We start from the raw sequence: 14696 nt of genomic DNA, 5'->3' as shown, positions 1-14696 counted from the left end.
TCAAACTCATTCAAGCACAGCCACAAAAAACTTCCTTAGGCTGTAGGACTTTATCATTAGTAAGCATGATGTTCTTATAATATTAGCCTGTAAAATGTAAACAAAACCAGAAATCTTTCTTCTAGGCTGCTCTCTGTAACAGGTATTGTTTTAAACCATGAAGTGCCGGCAACAGATCTAAGGTAAATAGGATAGTCCAGTGATGCCTTAACCAAGAAAAATTTGAGTGAAGAAACCCTAACATCAAGCAATGGATCACATCATTGCCTTACTGCAAGCTAAACCTTTCACCCTTGCCCACCTCTTACACCAATCAGAAAAGTACCAGCCTTTATACACAAGTCATACAAAATTTTCCCTTAGGCTAAAACAATGGACAGTAATATCCTATTTCAGACAAATACAGAAATTAGACTCTCCTTCCATATTTGTCTGAGGAAAGGGCTGAATTAAGAAGAACAGCAACAACTACTCAAGTGCTGAAAGATAAAGAGCAGCTGTACAAAACAAAAGGCTTAAAAAAGATTTCATGTATGCACAAATAAAGTTCTTTTACTCCTACCTCATCACTTTCATCTACTTCGATCCCACCATCTTTGTCATCATCCATTTGCTTATGGATCATGCGGAGAGCTTCCAGGCTGAATCGGTCCTCCTCAGTAAAGCACGGCGGGCTGAGTGAGCTGCAGGGATCTAAAGTGTGGGGGACAAGAAAAAACAAAACAACACAACAGAAACGTTATTTAATTTCACTTCAGAATATAAAGCTCCCAAACAAAAGAAAGGGTTTAAAGTATTGTGTACATGTACTTCACTGCACATAATCACCAGGTAACAGGTATCAAATTTAACTGTAAAACAGTAATTGTACAAAAAAAGTGAAATGCTTGTGTGTGCAAATCAACTCTTTTTTTATTCAGGAAGGAGTTCCAAAAAATAGGCTGGAATAGTTTTGACTCCTCAAATTATTTCTTCCATCCCAGTAATTCACTATCTCCATTTTTTCCATTTCTTTTAGTTTATGTCAGTGTTGTGGCAAATAATGCTACCACATTTCCCAACCTCCTTTTCTGAAAGTCTGAGCAAAACAAAGAGCAGTGGAAGAAAAGAAAAGGAATTGTCAAATCATACAATCATAGTTTCATAAACAGGTAACAAAGGGATGGTAATCACATTGCAAATGAAATTCTAAATAGGTAGTACTACTGAACACAAAATACTCAAGAACTACAAGAGCAGAAAGCACACTGCAAATAAAATTCAGCTGATAGTAGTACACGATGTATTAGTCCTGTACACTCTGATCACAAACTGCAGTCACTGTAGAGCAGGATTCCAAGTCAAAAATAGTACATTTTCATTTGCATTCATTACTGAAGGCTCATGATTTGAGCACATCTGATGGCTCAGCTTGCACTACATCAAATTGCTAAATCTTTCCCTTCTACAAGATAAATGCCAAATGCTCCAAAATTCTACACTGCATGATGATCAACCATCACCACAGTGGCTTTGCGCAGACCTTGGCATTAAATAATAGCAGCTATTACATAAATTCTGATGTACTGAACACCAGCAAAGAAGAGAAGGTGGAGAAGGACACAGAAATCGTTTTTTCAAAGTGGAATTATAATAAGGCAGCAAATTAGTTCCATAAACCATTATACTACACTTAAATCATATCAATGCAAGTAAAAATTGCGGGAGCATATGAATAATTTTTGCTTCTTCTAATCTATCAAAGAATTAAGCTTTCATGTTGCTATAGAATTTATTAAAAGGCTCACTTATATAAGTAAAGGAAGCACATCTAGAAAAAGAAAGGAACTAAACGTTTTCAGAGAAAAATTAATTTTTTGGTTTACAATTTCATACCAGCTGGATTAGCATGATTCTGCTTTTCTGTCTAATATAATTTTTAAAATAATTAAAAATCAAAATAAAGGAATGCATAAGGTTGCAAAGCAGGAAGTGCAAAGATAACAAGCATGACATAGCTAGAAACTCAAATACATCATTAACAGGACTAGTTTCCACAGCTAGACATGAGTCAATGCACTCTTACTTCATACTTAAGTTTTATTATACAGAAATTAATGGAAATCTGTTATCTGTTCCCATGCATCAATTAAAAACAAACAGAAAAAAGTCAGCAGAAAAAACCCAAACACCTCACTGACACTGTCCAAGAACTGAGAGGTGTTGCTTTTAGAACTACTTCATGTAATTCAAAGACAGATTTCTATATTTATTAGTTACTTAATTATTAAATTTTTAATATTAATGAATATTTCATTATTAAAATACTAATTATTGTTATTTATTACTAAATATTAAACCAGACCAATCACAAACAATATAATTTTCAGCTTTGGAATGCAATCATATCAAAAGAGCAATCTTTCTATTACAAGTTTTGATCTATGCTGTATCTTAAGTTAGAAGAAAGCATAATTGTCAAAACATAAACAGATCCCTCAAACATACCCAACTTGTTTAATTTGTACTTAATTCTATTCTAACACGGAATTAAATTTCAGATACATGTGTTCACAGTTTACAAGCATCCAGTCAAATGTTTTTTCACTTTGTTCAGCTGAAAGCCCAGTTTTTCAAATCAAAAAGATTTTCTCAGAGTACATTTTCTCACAACTGAGGCTGATTGGTCTCCTAATCAGGGTACTTATCTTAAATATGCCTTTTTAGGATATTCAAGCATGAAGGCACTTTAAAGAGCTATGGTTTTTCTTGAGAGAAGTAAACAGGCTGCTTGTGCTTCAAATGTCCCATGTGCTGGCTCCAAGAACACTTGATCTCTCTCTTAAGAGCCGACAGAGTGCCAATTGCTCTTTTTGGGACTGAGAAACAGAGTAGGACTACACGTCAACTGTAATAAAAATTAACCCACTCTAAAGAGAATCCAGATTTATTTTCAAGCTTATTTTCATGTGGTAAAATTGAACATTTAGACTGACAACACTCATCATCCCCTTCTTCAGAGAACAATCTCAAAACAAACTACAAAACCACAATCTTATTAAAGAATAAGTGAAAAGCATTTCACAAGCATACCTATGGAGCCCTACCAAATCCAAAAAACAGCTGATGGAAATTTAATCATCTGCAGTTCTGCAGAATATTCTATCATGCTTCAATTTGCTTCAATTGCATGGCAAAAACAATTCAAATTAATACAAGATGGAGCATGGCTAGTTAACTGGATGTCTGGGAAGTTTTTAAGACAAAAGCCAAGACAAAAAAAATCTCAAGATTATTACACCATAAATATAGTCCTGAAGTCCCACAACATATAAGACTAGTTGATAATTTTTCACTTTGAATTGACACTATTGAAGATGTTCTGGGATTCCAAACCTTCTCTTGTACTTTAGGGACAAGCCTAAGTTAATGTCTAGACCGATTTCTCCATCCTAGCCTGGTGTGTTGTCATAAATACGCTTAGTCCAAAATCATCACCACAGGAAAGAACAGAGATGATAAATTCACTCAGAGAGTGAAACAACAGCTTGGAATTTGAGCTTTCCTTTAATGAAAAGCACAGAAGAATTAGCAAAGGAAACAAAAGAGACAATGTGGGCAAGAGGCATAAAAGCACAGCAGGTATCACTCCAGGCACAAGTTATTTTATACCTCAGTTTTTCATGTCGCTCAGAAGCAAGGAAGTTTCAGAAATACTGATCATAATAAGAACGGAATTTGTTCCTAAAAACTAAATGTCAGACTCGTGGCTCAACAAACTTGGCAGAGGATTTTGAAACAAACCCTCCTGCTGCCTTGAGGCAGTGACTGCCTCCCAGCTCTAAGGCAATGGGAGAAGTCTTCACCAGCCCATAGGAGAGTCCCATAGGAGACAGTGTGCCAATGAACCAAGCACAGTTATCCAACCCAAGATAAAGAAAATTTTGTATTTATAGGTAAACGGAAAATAACACTTCACACCCTTTCCCCGCACTTCAGTCTTCTCCAGTGAGATTAAAAAAAGGTGAGACTACAAAAAGAATCAGTTTGAAACTCCCCTCAACTTTAGATTCACAGCTCGTTATTCCTTTTCCTAAAGACAACAGAAGTTAAATTTAAAATGTGACATTGTCAATACAAGCCAGTAAGGAAAATTAGTTACACCCTTATCTTCAAGCACTCATCTCAGCAAAGTACCTGAAATTTATTTAGGAATACACCACCAGAAGAGATTCCAAAGCAAAAAGGTATATGCACCTCATGGTCTTTCATCCATCTTGCATTTGCTTTTTCCTAAATAGCTGCAAATGTTACAGACTTCAGAATAAAAAGGACTGACAACCAGCAAATGGGGAATAAGCCTGCAGTTCTCTCATACACCTCCATTTGCATACAGACACTGGAGCACAAGAGTTATGGCTGTGCCAAGCCTGACAGGATGACTCCAACCAGGTGTTTGCAGTTCCAGTCTGGAACTTTTTAATGCCTGAAAGAGTCTTTTAAGAATACAGAAGCTTCATGATTTTTCACAAGTACCTGGAATCAGGTAGGCACCTCCAATTCTAAAATATAAATGCCTTTAAATTTTCCCATTAGTTCACTCAGAGCAATGTAGCAGTTGGGTATTATTTCAAGAGACTGACTACTACACATCATTTTTGTTCTTTGTGGATGTTCAACATCCACCAAGAAAGAAACGCATGTTTTTTATAATAATGTATGGCAGTCCTATGGAAGCCCGCAGGGTTTCCATGCCTTTTACTGATTAATTCAGAAGTATACCATGTTGTGCTAGGTTTATGATAACTCATGCCTAAAAAGCCATATGGGATAAAGGGAAGCCTCACAGAAAAGGCAAGCACTATAAAGCATCAGCTTCCTAAGTACTTACTCTCGTCTTAAAATAACTATGCTTCCGTATGCCACGACGACAGAAGTGGATTTCTTTAAATTTCCCAGAAACAGAGGTGTTCACAATATGTCCAAACCCCTGCCAAATGAATATTCACCAAACTGGGATTCCTGTTTCCTTACATTTCTGTTTTGCACATGCATTAATATACTGCAGTTTCTTAATCAATTCACAGTTACACCTTTCAAGGCAAAAAACATTCATGAGAACAATTTTGAAGACCTGAGTACAAACTGGAGTGTCAGATAGAAAAGGGATTAATGAAAATACTGAAAAGCAAGTGTTTTCAAGAATTTTACCTGATGTTCAAAATAAATTTATTCACAGTAAAGGCAAACATGTTTTTGTGTTAAATTCTTACATAAGGTGTCACTAAAACCTTCAAATGCTTGAGACATCCTCAGAGTGAGCTTCTTTTAATCTTTCAATTAAAAGCTCCCAAAGCAAATCACTCCTACTCTTAATAATTAAACTCCTCCATATGGCAAGTAGGCTGAGCAGCATCTAACAGTTAACTTGACAAAGTAATTTGTGACATTATTTTTCACTCTAACTATTTAAATAAAAGTTTATCATTACAGCACATCTTTCCACTAAAATCATTTAAAAAAAACCTCACCAGAGAAAATTTTGACAAAAAGCATAGAATACCTTATCTTCTAACCACAACAGTGATGTTACTTAAATAAGCTTCCTGAAGAGGAAAATGCAATAATACTAATGACAGCAGGGCAAGGGGAAAGGGTGCAACAGGAAAGGAAATTTAGAACACTGTTGTCCCCAAATATTTAAAAATTTCACATTAGGATTTTCCACTGCTCTGTATTAGAAATTCCGGTGACTTCTATAAACTCATGCAATAACAGTAATTAAATTCATAGATGAAACTCCTGACTGTTAGGTCCAGTATCTGGAGCACTTGTTTCTGAATACATGTGTAATGTATAGTGACTGCAGTTTACAGACTGTAATACTGCAGTTTAACAGAAAAAAAAAATCAACAAAAGCCCCAAACTATTTGCAGATAAGCTGCCTGAATACTACCATGATTCTGTTAAAATCCACTAAACACCTTCAGTAAAAAAATCACATTTCAAACAGCCTTAAAATAAATCATTACAGTTTCAATATGTAACAAGCAATTTTCACATGAGATTCAAATCTGATTTCATCACTATTGAAAAGTGTCCATTTATTCTGCTATTTCAGTATCTTTTCACATATACAGATCAATTAGATTTTTCCCCCGCATAGAAACTTGATGAGACAAGCAAGGCTTTGATTTTTTTCCTAAATCATCACTAGCTCATCTCTGCTTTCTCCACACCCACAAAAAAGCTGTCTAAATCTGAACTTCATTCTCTATACACTGGGAAAAAAAAAGAATATCACTGAGATCAGTTTAGTTAAAGTAGAAATTCAGTCAAAAAATGTTATTAACAAAATCAAGTGTTAAGACAGGTTTATTAAAGCTTTTCTAATCTTTCCAAGATAAAAGCTTCAAAAGAAGCAGTAGGCACAGTATTTTCTGATCACTTGTTAAGACAATCAAAACATCATACACTATATCAGAAAAATATTTAAGAACTTCGTACCCAGATAAACAGTAACTCAAAGGAAAATATGTTACAGGAATTCTCTAGAGAATAAGATTTGATGGCAAATTAATTTTGCTTTAATATAACTGCATTAAAAGCAACTATTCCAAATCAGCAATGCTTGTTTAAAAAGGAAGTTGCAAAAAGGGGGTTGACTATGTTAATCATGCCAAGGATCATTCTGTCAAGATGAAAATATCAGTATAAACACTTCATTTATACTGATAGGAAATTAATTATTAAAATTACAATGCTGCTCTATCTGACTAAATTAAAATCAAGAAGATGAGTTCATGGCTTTTCCATCTCCTTCCCACACCCTCCCTGAGGAATTACACAGTTTGAAGGGAAGAGGAAGTTCGACAATTATTGTATACAATGCTCAAAGTAGACTGATTTAGAAGAGGAACCCCTGCCAACCCTAACAAAGCAGGACGAGAGGAAACTGGGAGATGCATCTTATGCAAGCTCCTAAAATCCTGTTTTTTCCTCCTTCTAACCTTACTTGTACTTCTGTGATACTTACTATGCAAACCTACAAACACACATGGATGAATATTTGGTGTAAAAAAATGATGCCAAATGTCTGATACTTAGTCTCAGCAACAGAAGTATCTTTCACTTTACTTGTATTTATTACTATAAGACCAAGAAGGGAAATACTTAGTTTAAATCTAAGTTTTCATGATTTGGTAGTAAAGACTCTTTAATGCATCTTCAGAAATGTATGATGACTCTATATATTATAGTGATTATCAACACTATAAAATTATATAGCTCCAAGAAAAAGAAAATTACGGACTTTTAAATGACCTGAATTCACCTGAAATAAACACTTCCTTCACTCTAAACAAAATTAAAAAGGACAGTCTTCTTTTTCATACGTGTTTAGAGAAAAATGATTTAGTGAATTTTGAGTTCATTTGTCAATAGAACATTCACTAATCTGATGAAAAAAGATACAGATTTGTATTCATACGTACCTCATGACAAGGCATAACACACATCCAAGCACATGTAATAAAACTCTTCTAAGCTTTTTGTGTATTTTAGGTCTGATTGGTTCTTTACCGCTCTTCTAACAATTTTCTCCCTTTTCTAAAAGCAGGAAGCTGGAAAAGATGCAGTATATCCCTGATTATATACTTTAATCTGCCCAAGAATTTGTCAGCTCTTAAGAAAGAGCAGCAGCATAGCATTTAAGCCACTTTCTTAATTTGGTCAGGAAATGAGAAAAGTGATATATACAGGTGACCTTCAAATGTCGGATAACATGTCCATGTGATTTCAAAAGGAAACTTACTGGTAACCATTTTCTTACTCAAACCTCATTTTCTTGCTTAAAAATCCATCTTTATTAACACATTAACCTGGAAGCCTAATCTCCAGATGTCTGGTAGAAAGCCTATAACCAATACTGAGTGTACTAATTTCTATTCAAGTATGGCTCAAGAGCTAGAAGGAGCATAAACCACTCAACTCCTTTTTGGAAGACAGTGTCTGCAAAATATAGCAATCATGATAATATGACTGATAGTAAAAATTCACAGATTTTCTTCATACTGAAAAGGTAGTTCACAATTTCCAAGACTGAAAAAGTGGAAGGTAGGGACGCACTGGAAAAAAGGATTTCAGCACCTCTTTTTTTTTTTTTTAAGTTTAATAAAAGGCATAGAAAGTTTTATATGTGTAGATTTTAAATTTTAAAAAAATTGATACTTTCAGACAAATAAACAGAAATTTTCTAAAATTAGAGGAGTTTATTAAAGTCTAATTATTTTCATATAAAATTATATATATATGTATATATCTTTAAACTTAAAGTTTTAATGGGGTCAGTGTTTCCTCTGATATATTTGTTTTCACATGTGATTCATAATCATATCCTATATCCATGAATCAGGCATGTAAGCATGACATTGCTGGCATTACTGAATTACTTCACTCTTCTACACCATCTGATCTAGTACGCATATTATTAACTGTTCCAACCAAGGAATCAAATTTAATCCTCTGTGAGCACCATCTGTAGCATCATCAGTTCCCTCACGGTTCCTGTAACAACATGTTGTCAAGATGTATTTATACTTTGAGATCACATCAAAATTATACAACTGAAGCCTATATTAAAACGATGTAACATAGTTAAATCTTCCTTACAATAAATAAAGATTAAAATAAAGCACTAGGGCACAATTTTTTAAATACATAATCTGTTAGGATTCCAGCTTTGAGTATTAAATTTGCCAGCCTATGTTTATACTTTCAGAAATGAAAACGCACTGAATGCATAGACTCACTTTATTTAATAACACCATAATGAAACACTTCCTTTTAGCCCCATTCAAAGTATCAGTCATTTTAAGTATGTACGAGGATAATTTTCTTTAAATAGTCCTATTAGCTTTTGTGAAAATTTAGTAGTACAGATTGTTGGCTAGTTAAGGACTATCCTACTTCCAGAAGCTTACGTGAACTGCTCTGCTGTTAGCACTCCAACTCCAGATTGCATAACTGGCAGTTTTGCTCCTACTAATATGCTGCTAAATATTTTTCTCATGATGAATTTCACCAAGTGATAAACCAGGCTGACAAATCTACTTGTGGTGTCTCAGTTCACCTTGGCTTATTTGATGGAAATTAGATTTAAAGAGCCTTTTAAAAAACTCAATCTTACAAAGAAGAAAAAACAAAATAAAGAATTAAATAGTCATGCATCTCAGGAGATATCATTATCATTATGCTCTTGCTCAAACTTAGTACAGATAGTAAGACATACAATTATCAGAATGTTAGAATAAACCATAGCTGTACATATCTTGGATACATCTTGGCTAATACCATTCTGGCAAATGTATTTCTGGGCCCATAAAAACAGTAGCAAATGGTGTACTTTTCCAGTATGTATTTCATAGCTGTCAAAGTGGGGAATAAAACAGAAGGCAATTCTTATACAATGAGTACACACTGAGCATATACTCTGTGCATAAAGTCATGCAATGGAATCACTCAATGTAGAAAAAGAGGAAACTCAGTAACTAAACAAGAACTCTGAAACCTAGAATAAGTTCTATCATATTAGATTTAGCTCAGACTGTTTAACAAAAAGTCCATGCTACAAACACATGGCTCTTGCCATAAATATTATTTATATATAATTTGCATAAAAGTTTAAAGTAGTACTATTCCATCTCTAGACAAACCTAGACAAAAGCCATTTCATACAGAAGAAAACAAAAAGGAAATCTCAACATTTGCTTGAACAGCACACCTTGTACAGCTTCAAACACTGTCAGCTGCTCCCCAACAGCATGAGCATATTTGGGATGCAAGGAAGAGCCAAGTCAATAATTCCACATATGCTGTAAGGCAGAATAAGCCAAAGACTAATGCTAAAAGGATTTCTAATTGTTCGTGTCCATGCTGTTCATTTCTGTCCCTGTACTGTCTCCTTCCTGGTACCAACACAAGCACATTTGTACAATCGCACTGAAGGACGGATCAGGAAACTGATTCCGTCTGAATTTGTTCTCTAGGCACCTGCACAAACACTTTTGACAGCAAAGGTGCTGGGGAGGAGGAGGAAGCCCACACAGAAGCACAGAGGTGCCCTGTACAGCCCTGTACAGTGCTGCTGCTCAGCCCTGGTACTGACACGCCCCATGCTACAATCCATGCTACATGGATCTAGCCAGCAGCACGGCAGGGGATCAACACACTGAAAAAATGGAATGGAACAACATCTACACTGCTGGAGTGGAAAACTCCACCTCGTTTTTCAGACCCTGGCTTTCATTACTAGGAGGTACAGGACAAGGATGTGTCCTAGACAACTTGTTGCAATTAACAACTGTAAGGTTTTTCCAGGGTTTTTTTGAGTGTATTTTGTAGCCTTACAAAACCTAAAACAGACCCTTGCAACACTATAGTAGGAGATGAAGTAACAGCAAACTCAAAAAAACCTCTCCACAACATCTCACAAAACAAACACCACTGCCAGTAAGCTCACAATTTGTCCTTTCTCCAAGGCCCTCCCCATGAGCCTAGAGAAGTCACATCTCCAGGCACAGCCCGCTTTGGCAGCAGCCAGTCCACATCACAAACCGCGGGCCTTGACAGACACCACATCCCTACAAACCCACCAGCGAGATCAAGGTGTCTGCTAAGTGCACGCCTGCCCCAAACACTGCTCTAATTTATGTTGTGCCTTCATTTAAGCTCCAGTTTTTTTGACCCTTTTCCAAAACCTTGGCGCCAGAACATGCATTAAGAACTAAATACACAAGGCTATAAAAAAAGCAGCATAACAGAATCTGTCCCAAAGCTGACAAACTATGACACTTGGCTACACAAAGCCAAATGAGTCTGTGTTTGGGAGTGCTTTACTTTCCTTAGGGGCTTTTTAAAATTTTTATTATTGGCAGACAAGATGACAGCTTTCTGAAGAGAAGAAACAGACAGACATTACTTAAGTAAAGCTCAAAGGAAAGAGCAAGAAAGTACAAAGATCTTTTATCATTTAAGACTGTGACAACTGAAGTTATAACCAATTGCAAAAGAATATTGATATAAGATATCCTTAATGCTAACCAATGGCACTACGTGATATTTAATCTACTCTTAAGTCCTCATTTAAATCCCGTTGTATCTTCCTAACACACGCTGGAAAAAGTCAAGAAGAAATGAAAGGCATTTTTCTGGATGATGACACTTTTACTTCTGAAATTCATTACAAGTACTTTATGACATTTATACATATTATTTATTTAAACATAAAATTTTAGTGTATAGTTTTGTCACATAAGAATTCAAACACTAACACTGATTTGTGTCTATCATATTTGAAAATATTAAAGCATTGAAAATAATATTCTAGATTTTTTTTTTTTAGGTCTCCTAGACGCATATTGCAAATGGAGCTGTATCTCTGGCACTGCATTACCGAAGGCTCTGCTGCTGTTTGCTCTCCCCACCAGACAGTAGTAGGAAAATAGGCACCGAGTCAAACTGCAACAGACAAGTGTTTCCACTACATTACCTCGTCTTCATGTATCAAGTATCAACACATACAGGCAGTCCATCATTTTCAATATCAAAAAGGAAACAACTTCCTAAAGTTAAAAAAGCCATTTGCCCATCGTTAAACATAAACAAAAATAAACCAGAACCATGAAAGATTAATTCTACTTCAATACATTTAATTAGACTCCATTTTCAAAAACCACAGGAAGTTAATTTCACAAGAAATGTGATTCTGCTTCCCACAGAAATACACTACAAATAGAACATATGGAAAATAACACTTTTAATAAATCAGAATTGTTTTCAAATATGTTGGGGTTTCTGTCTTGTTACGTGTCCTGTTGCTGAGCTATGGCCTTCATAGCCAATAAAATACATCTGAAATTCTTCATTCACATCTCTGAGAAACATTTTTATACTATTCTGCCTTGTAATTTTACTTCAATTTAATAAAATATAAGGAAGATACATACTCCAGGCTGTACCTCCCAGGTCTGTTCTCATGCCCTAAATGCAATACCCAACAAAGCTGACATCCAAAAAACAACTCTTCCATGTCAGTCACATCTATCAACGAGCACAAATGTTTTAATATTTTCTATACCAATACAGTGATTTGTATGCTATCATCCTTTGCTTTAAATCTTTCTCTGTCTGTAACAATTTTAAAGCAATTTTTATACCAAGTCATCTGCTGAGTGCAGGAGGACAGTGTTTTTCTACTCTGTATTTCCGAAAATACTGAGCACAGTCAACACATAGCTGATACCAGAAAATGGGTAGCATATTTTTGCCTTACTGCCCATAACAGAATTTATTTGCTAAATATCTATTTGCTCTACTAAACAACAAAGGCAATAGTTATCTCCCTTCATTAACTGTATTGAAAACTTAATTAACACATACCAAGTAACACTTGAAAAAATTTCCAGTTACTATGAAAACAGAGAAACATTAAAAAATCTTCTGACATTTAAAACTTTTGCTGAAGTTCTCTTCATGCAAGTGAAATTTTACTACCAATGTCAAACCAAAGCCAGATAACATTGCCTCTAAAATATTTTTAACCTTACTCAGTGAACACTATAAAAAAAAGACTCAAAATTTTTTAAACTAGGAGAATATGCTTAGAAAAATTTCACTCCTATTCAAAAATTCTCTCTAGAGAAAACACCCGCTGGAGACAGATCAAGGAACAGCAGTATTTGCATATGTGACAAAGATGAGGCTATCATGAAAAGAGAACCCAACTTTGAAAACCATGGCTTTTTTCATTTCCGAGTGGTATCATTGTAAATTGAAAGCTTAGTACACTCACCATATTGTAAGCAGATGCAGTTTTCTCACTTCCTTTACCTATGATAACATTACACACAGCCTACACCAGACTATGTTACTGACCCACTTTCCAACTAGCTTAGTAATAATTAAATTCTCAATATGTCTTTCCTTTCTACTTTAGAATTTAAATTTGATATTCTTAAGATTTGTTTAAACAAGAAGGTGTAGAGGCATTAAAGGAGAAGTCTTTCATCCAGGCATGTCAGAAATTTTATTTGAAATCTTTCTTTTAAGCCAGTCTATAAATTCACTTCTCAGTGCTTGCAAGATGGTCAAATTATGTGTTCTTGCAATGGTGACATTCCTGCCCAAAAGACAATATTTGACATTCAGTGGTCCCTTTTCCATCAGCATCTATCATCTCTTTGCTAAGGCAGATCCCACAATAACAACTGTGTCATCATCACTTCTTCCCCTACCTCCTGATACCGAGGGCTCCAATTCACAAATTCAAATAAAAATGTTATCCTTCTTTATGAAATCTTGTATCCTCACCCTACTTTTTTAGAATGCTCCTAGGAAGTATTCTGCAGTAAAGACGTTGCTGCCACAGCACATTTTACACCCCAAAGTATAAAGTAAATTATAGCAGAAGAAGAAACAAAGTAAGGCTGAAGAAACCCTTGGAAAGTCCTGAACAAATCCCAAAACTATGTGTGCACAAGTTCTACTTCCTTTCAACATGTATCCCATGTCAATAGTAAAGAATGCCTGTATTCATTCATGCATATAAATAAACTTCTCCTAAGCAATGCCTTGCCAAAATCTGTATGTTTTTACCATCACATCAGTTAGAACCAATACACTGTACATAATGAAGACAGATGACTTTCAGTGGAACTTAACGCATGCTAAGAACAGGGTGTCAAGCATTGGTATGCCTGTAGAAGCCCAGAGCTTGAAAATAGGGCAATAACCATCCACAAAAAAAAGAATTAATCTCAACAAGAACAGGCATGTTCATTCAAGAATGAGGATTTCTGTAAAGCTACACTATGTTGTATAAAACTGCTCTGCATCTTGCAGTTCTTAAAGAACTACTTTTTACACAAGGAAACATTTTGTATGCACAACCTTATAAAGCCAAAAAACTAAAAATCTACCTGCATGGCCATGTCTAGCCCCAAATAAATGATAATCCACAGTTAATCTGTTGCAAAAGTTTACACATTTACCCATAGCTAGAGCAAAGAAACTCTCTACACTGCTAGTTTTCTAAAGTTTCCAGTAAAATTCCATGTTATTTTGGTCAGAAGCCTCACCTTTGCTTTCAGTGATTTAGTACTTGAAACATCTGAGATCCTCTGGGGATCAAAATATTTAAAATTTCTATGGCTTTATGACATTTATCAAGTTTTAAAATATTTTGAGAAGAATTAGCAATTTTCATGAGCAGAAGGAGAATGGAAGAAAAGACAAGGTTTTTTCAAAATGTTTTTACAAGCCAAAAAAGTAATTAATTAAGAAGTGTTACATAAGTTACTGCACTACAACTGCAGTCATAATCAAAAATAAGATCCAAGATGCTGTTAGCTAAGTTGCAGTCAAAAGCAGGGGGAAGGGAAAGAGTATGGAAATAGTAGAAAAAGAGACAAGATAGTAAACCATCAGTTTTGCTGGTCTGCTTTAGAGCAGTGTAACAAAAGCACCTTACAAAAAAACAGTGTATTGCAACAATTATTTGCAACCCTAGATAACCTTCAACTAAATCCATATTTTGACTGGAAAGAGCTGTAGAAATGATTGTGTATATGAAATGCACTAATAAAGAGAAGTAACAAAATCAGATAAATTGAAGTGAAATTAATATGCAAAATTAATGCAACCAACACCCTGAAAACCCC

At 35.1% G+C, this 14696-nt stretch overlaps 1 protein-coding gene across 3 annotated transcripts in view; it reads right to left on the bottom strand.

Moving 5' to 3' along the window:
- Positions 1 to 14696, bottom strand: part of STIM2 (stromal interaction molecule 2) — a 63686-nt gene that overhangs the window by 27533 nt on the left and 21457 nt on the right. For all 3 annotated transcript variants that reach the window (XM_063401743.1, XM_063401744.1, XM_063401742.1), the window contains exon 2: positions 563 to 693. In XM_063401743.1, the coding sequence (XP_063257813.1) occupies positions 563 to 693 (131 nt within the window). The remainder of the gene's footprint in view (positions 1 to 562; positions 694 to 14696) is intronic.

Source organism: Prinia subflava, chromosome 7 (genome assembly GCF_021018805.1).
Source record: "Prinia subflava isolate CZ2003 ecotype Zambia chromosome 7, Cam_Psub_1.2, whole genome shotgun sequence".
NCBI classification, from domain to species: Eukaryota; Metazoa; Chordata; class Aves; order Passeriformes; family Cisticolidae; genus Prinia; species Prinia subflava.
The sequence above is the reverse complement of the archived record's forward strand: the minus strand, read 5'-3'. Positions and strand labels throughout refer to the sequence as shown.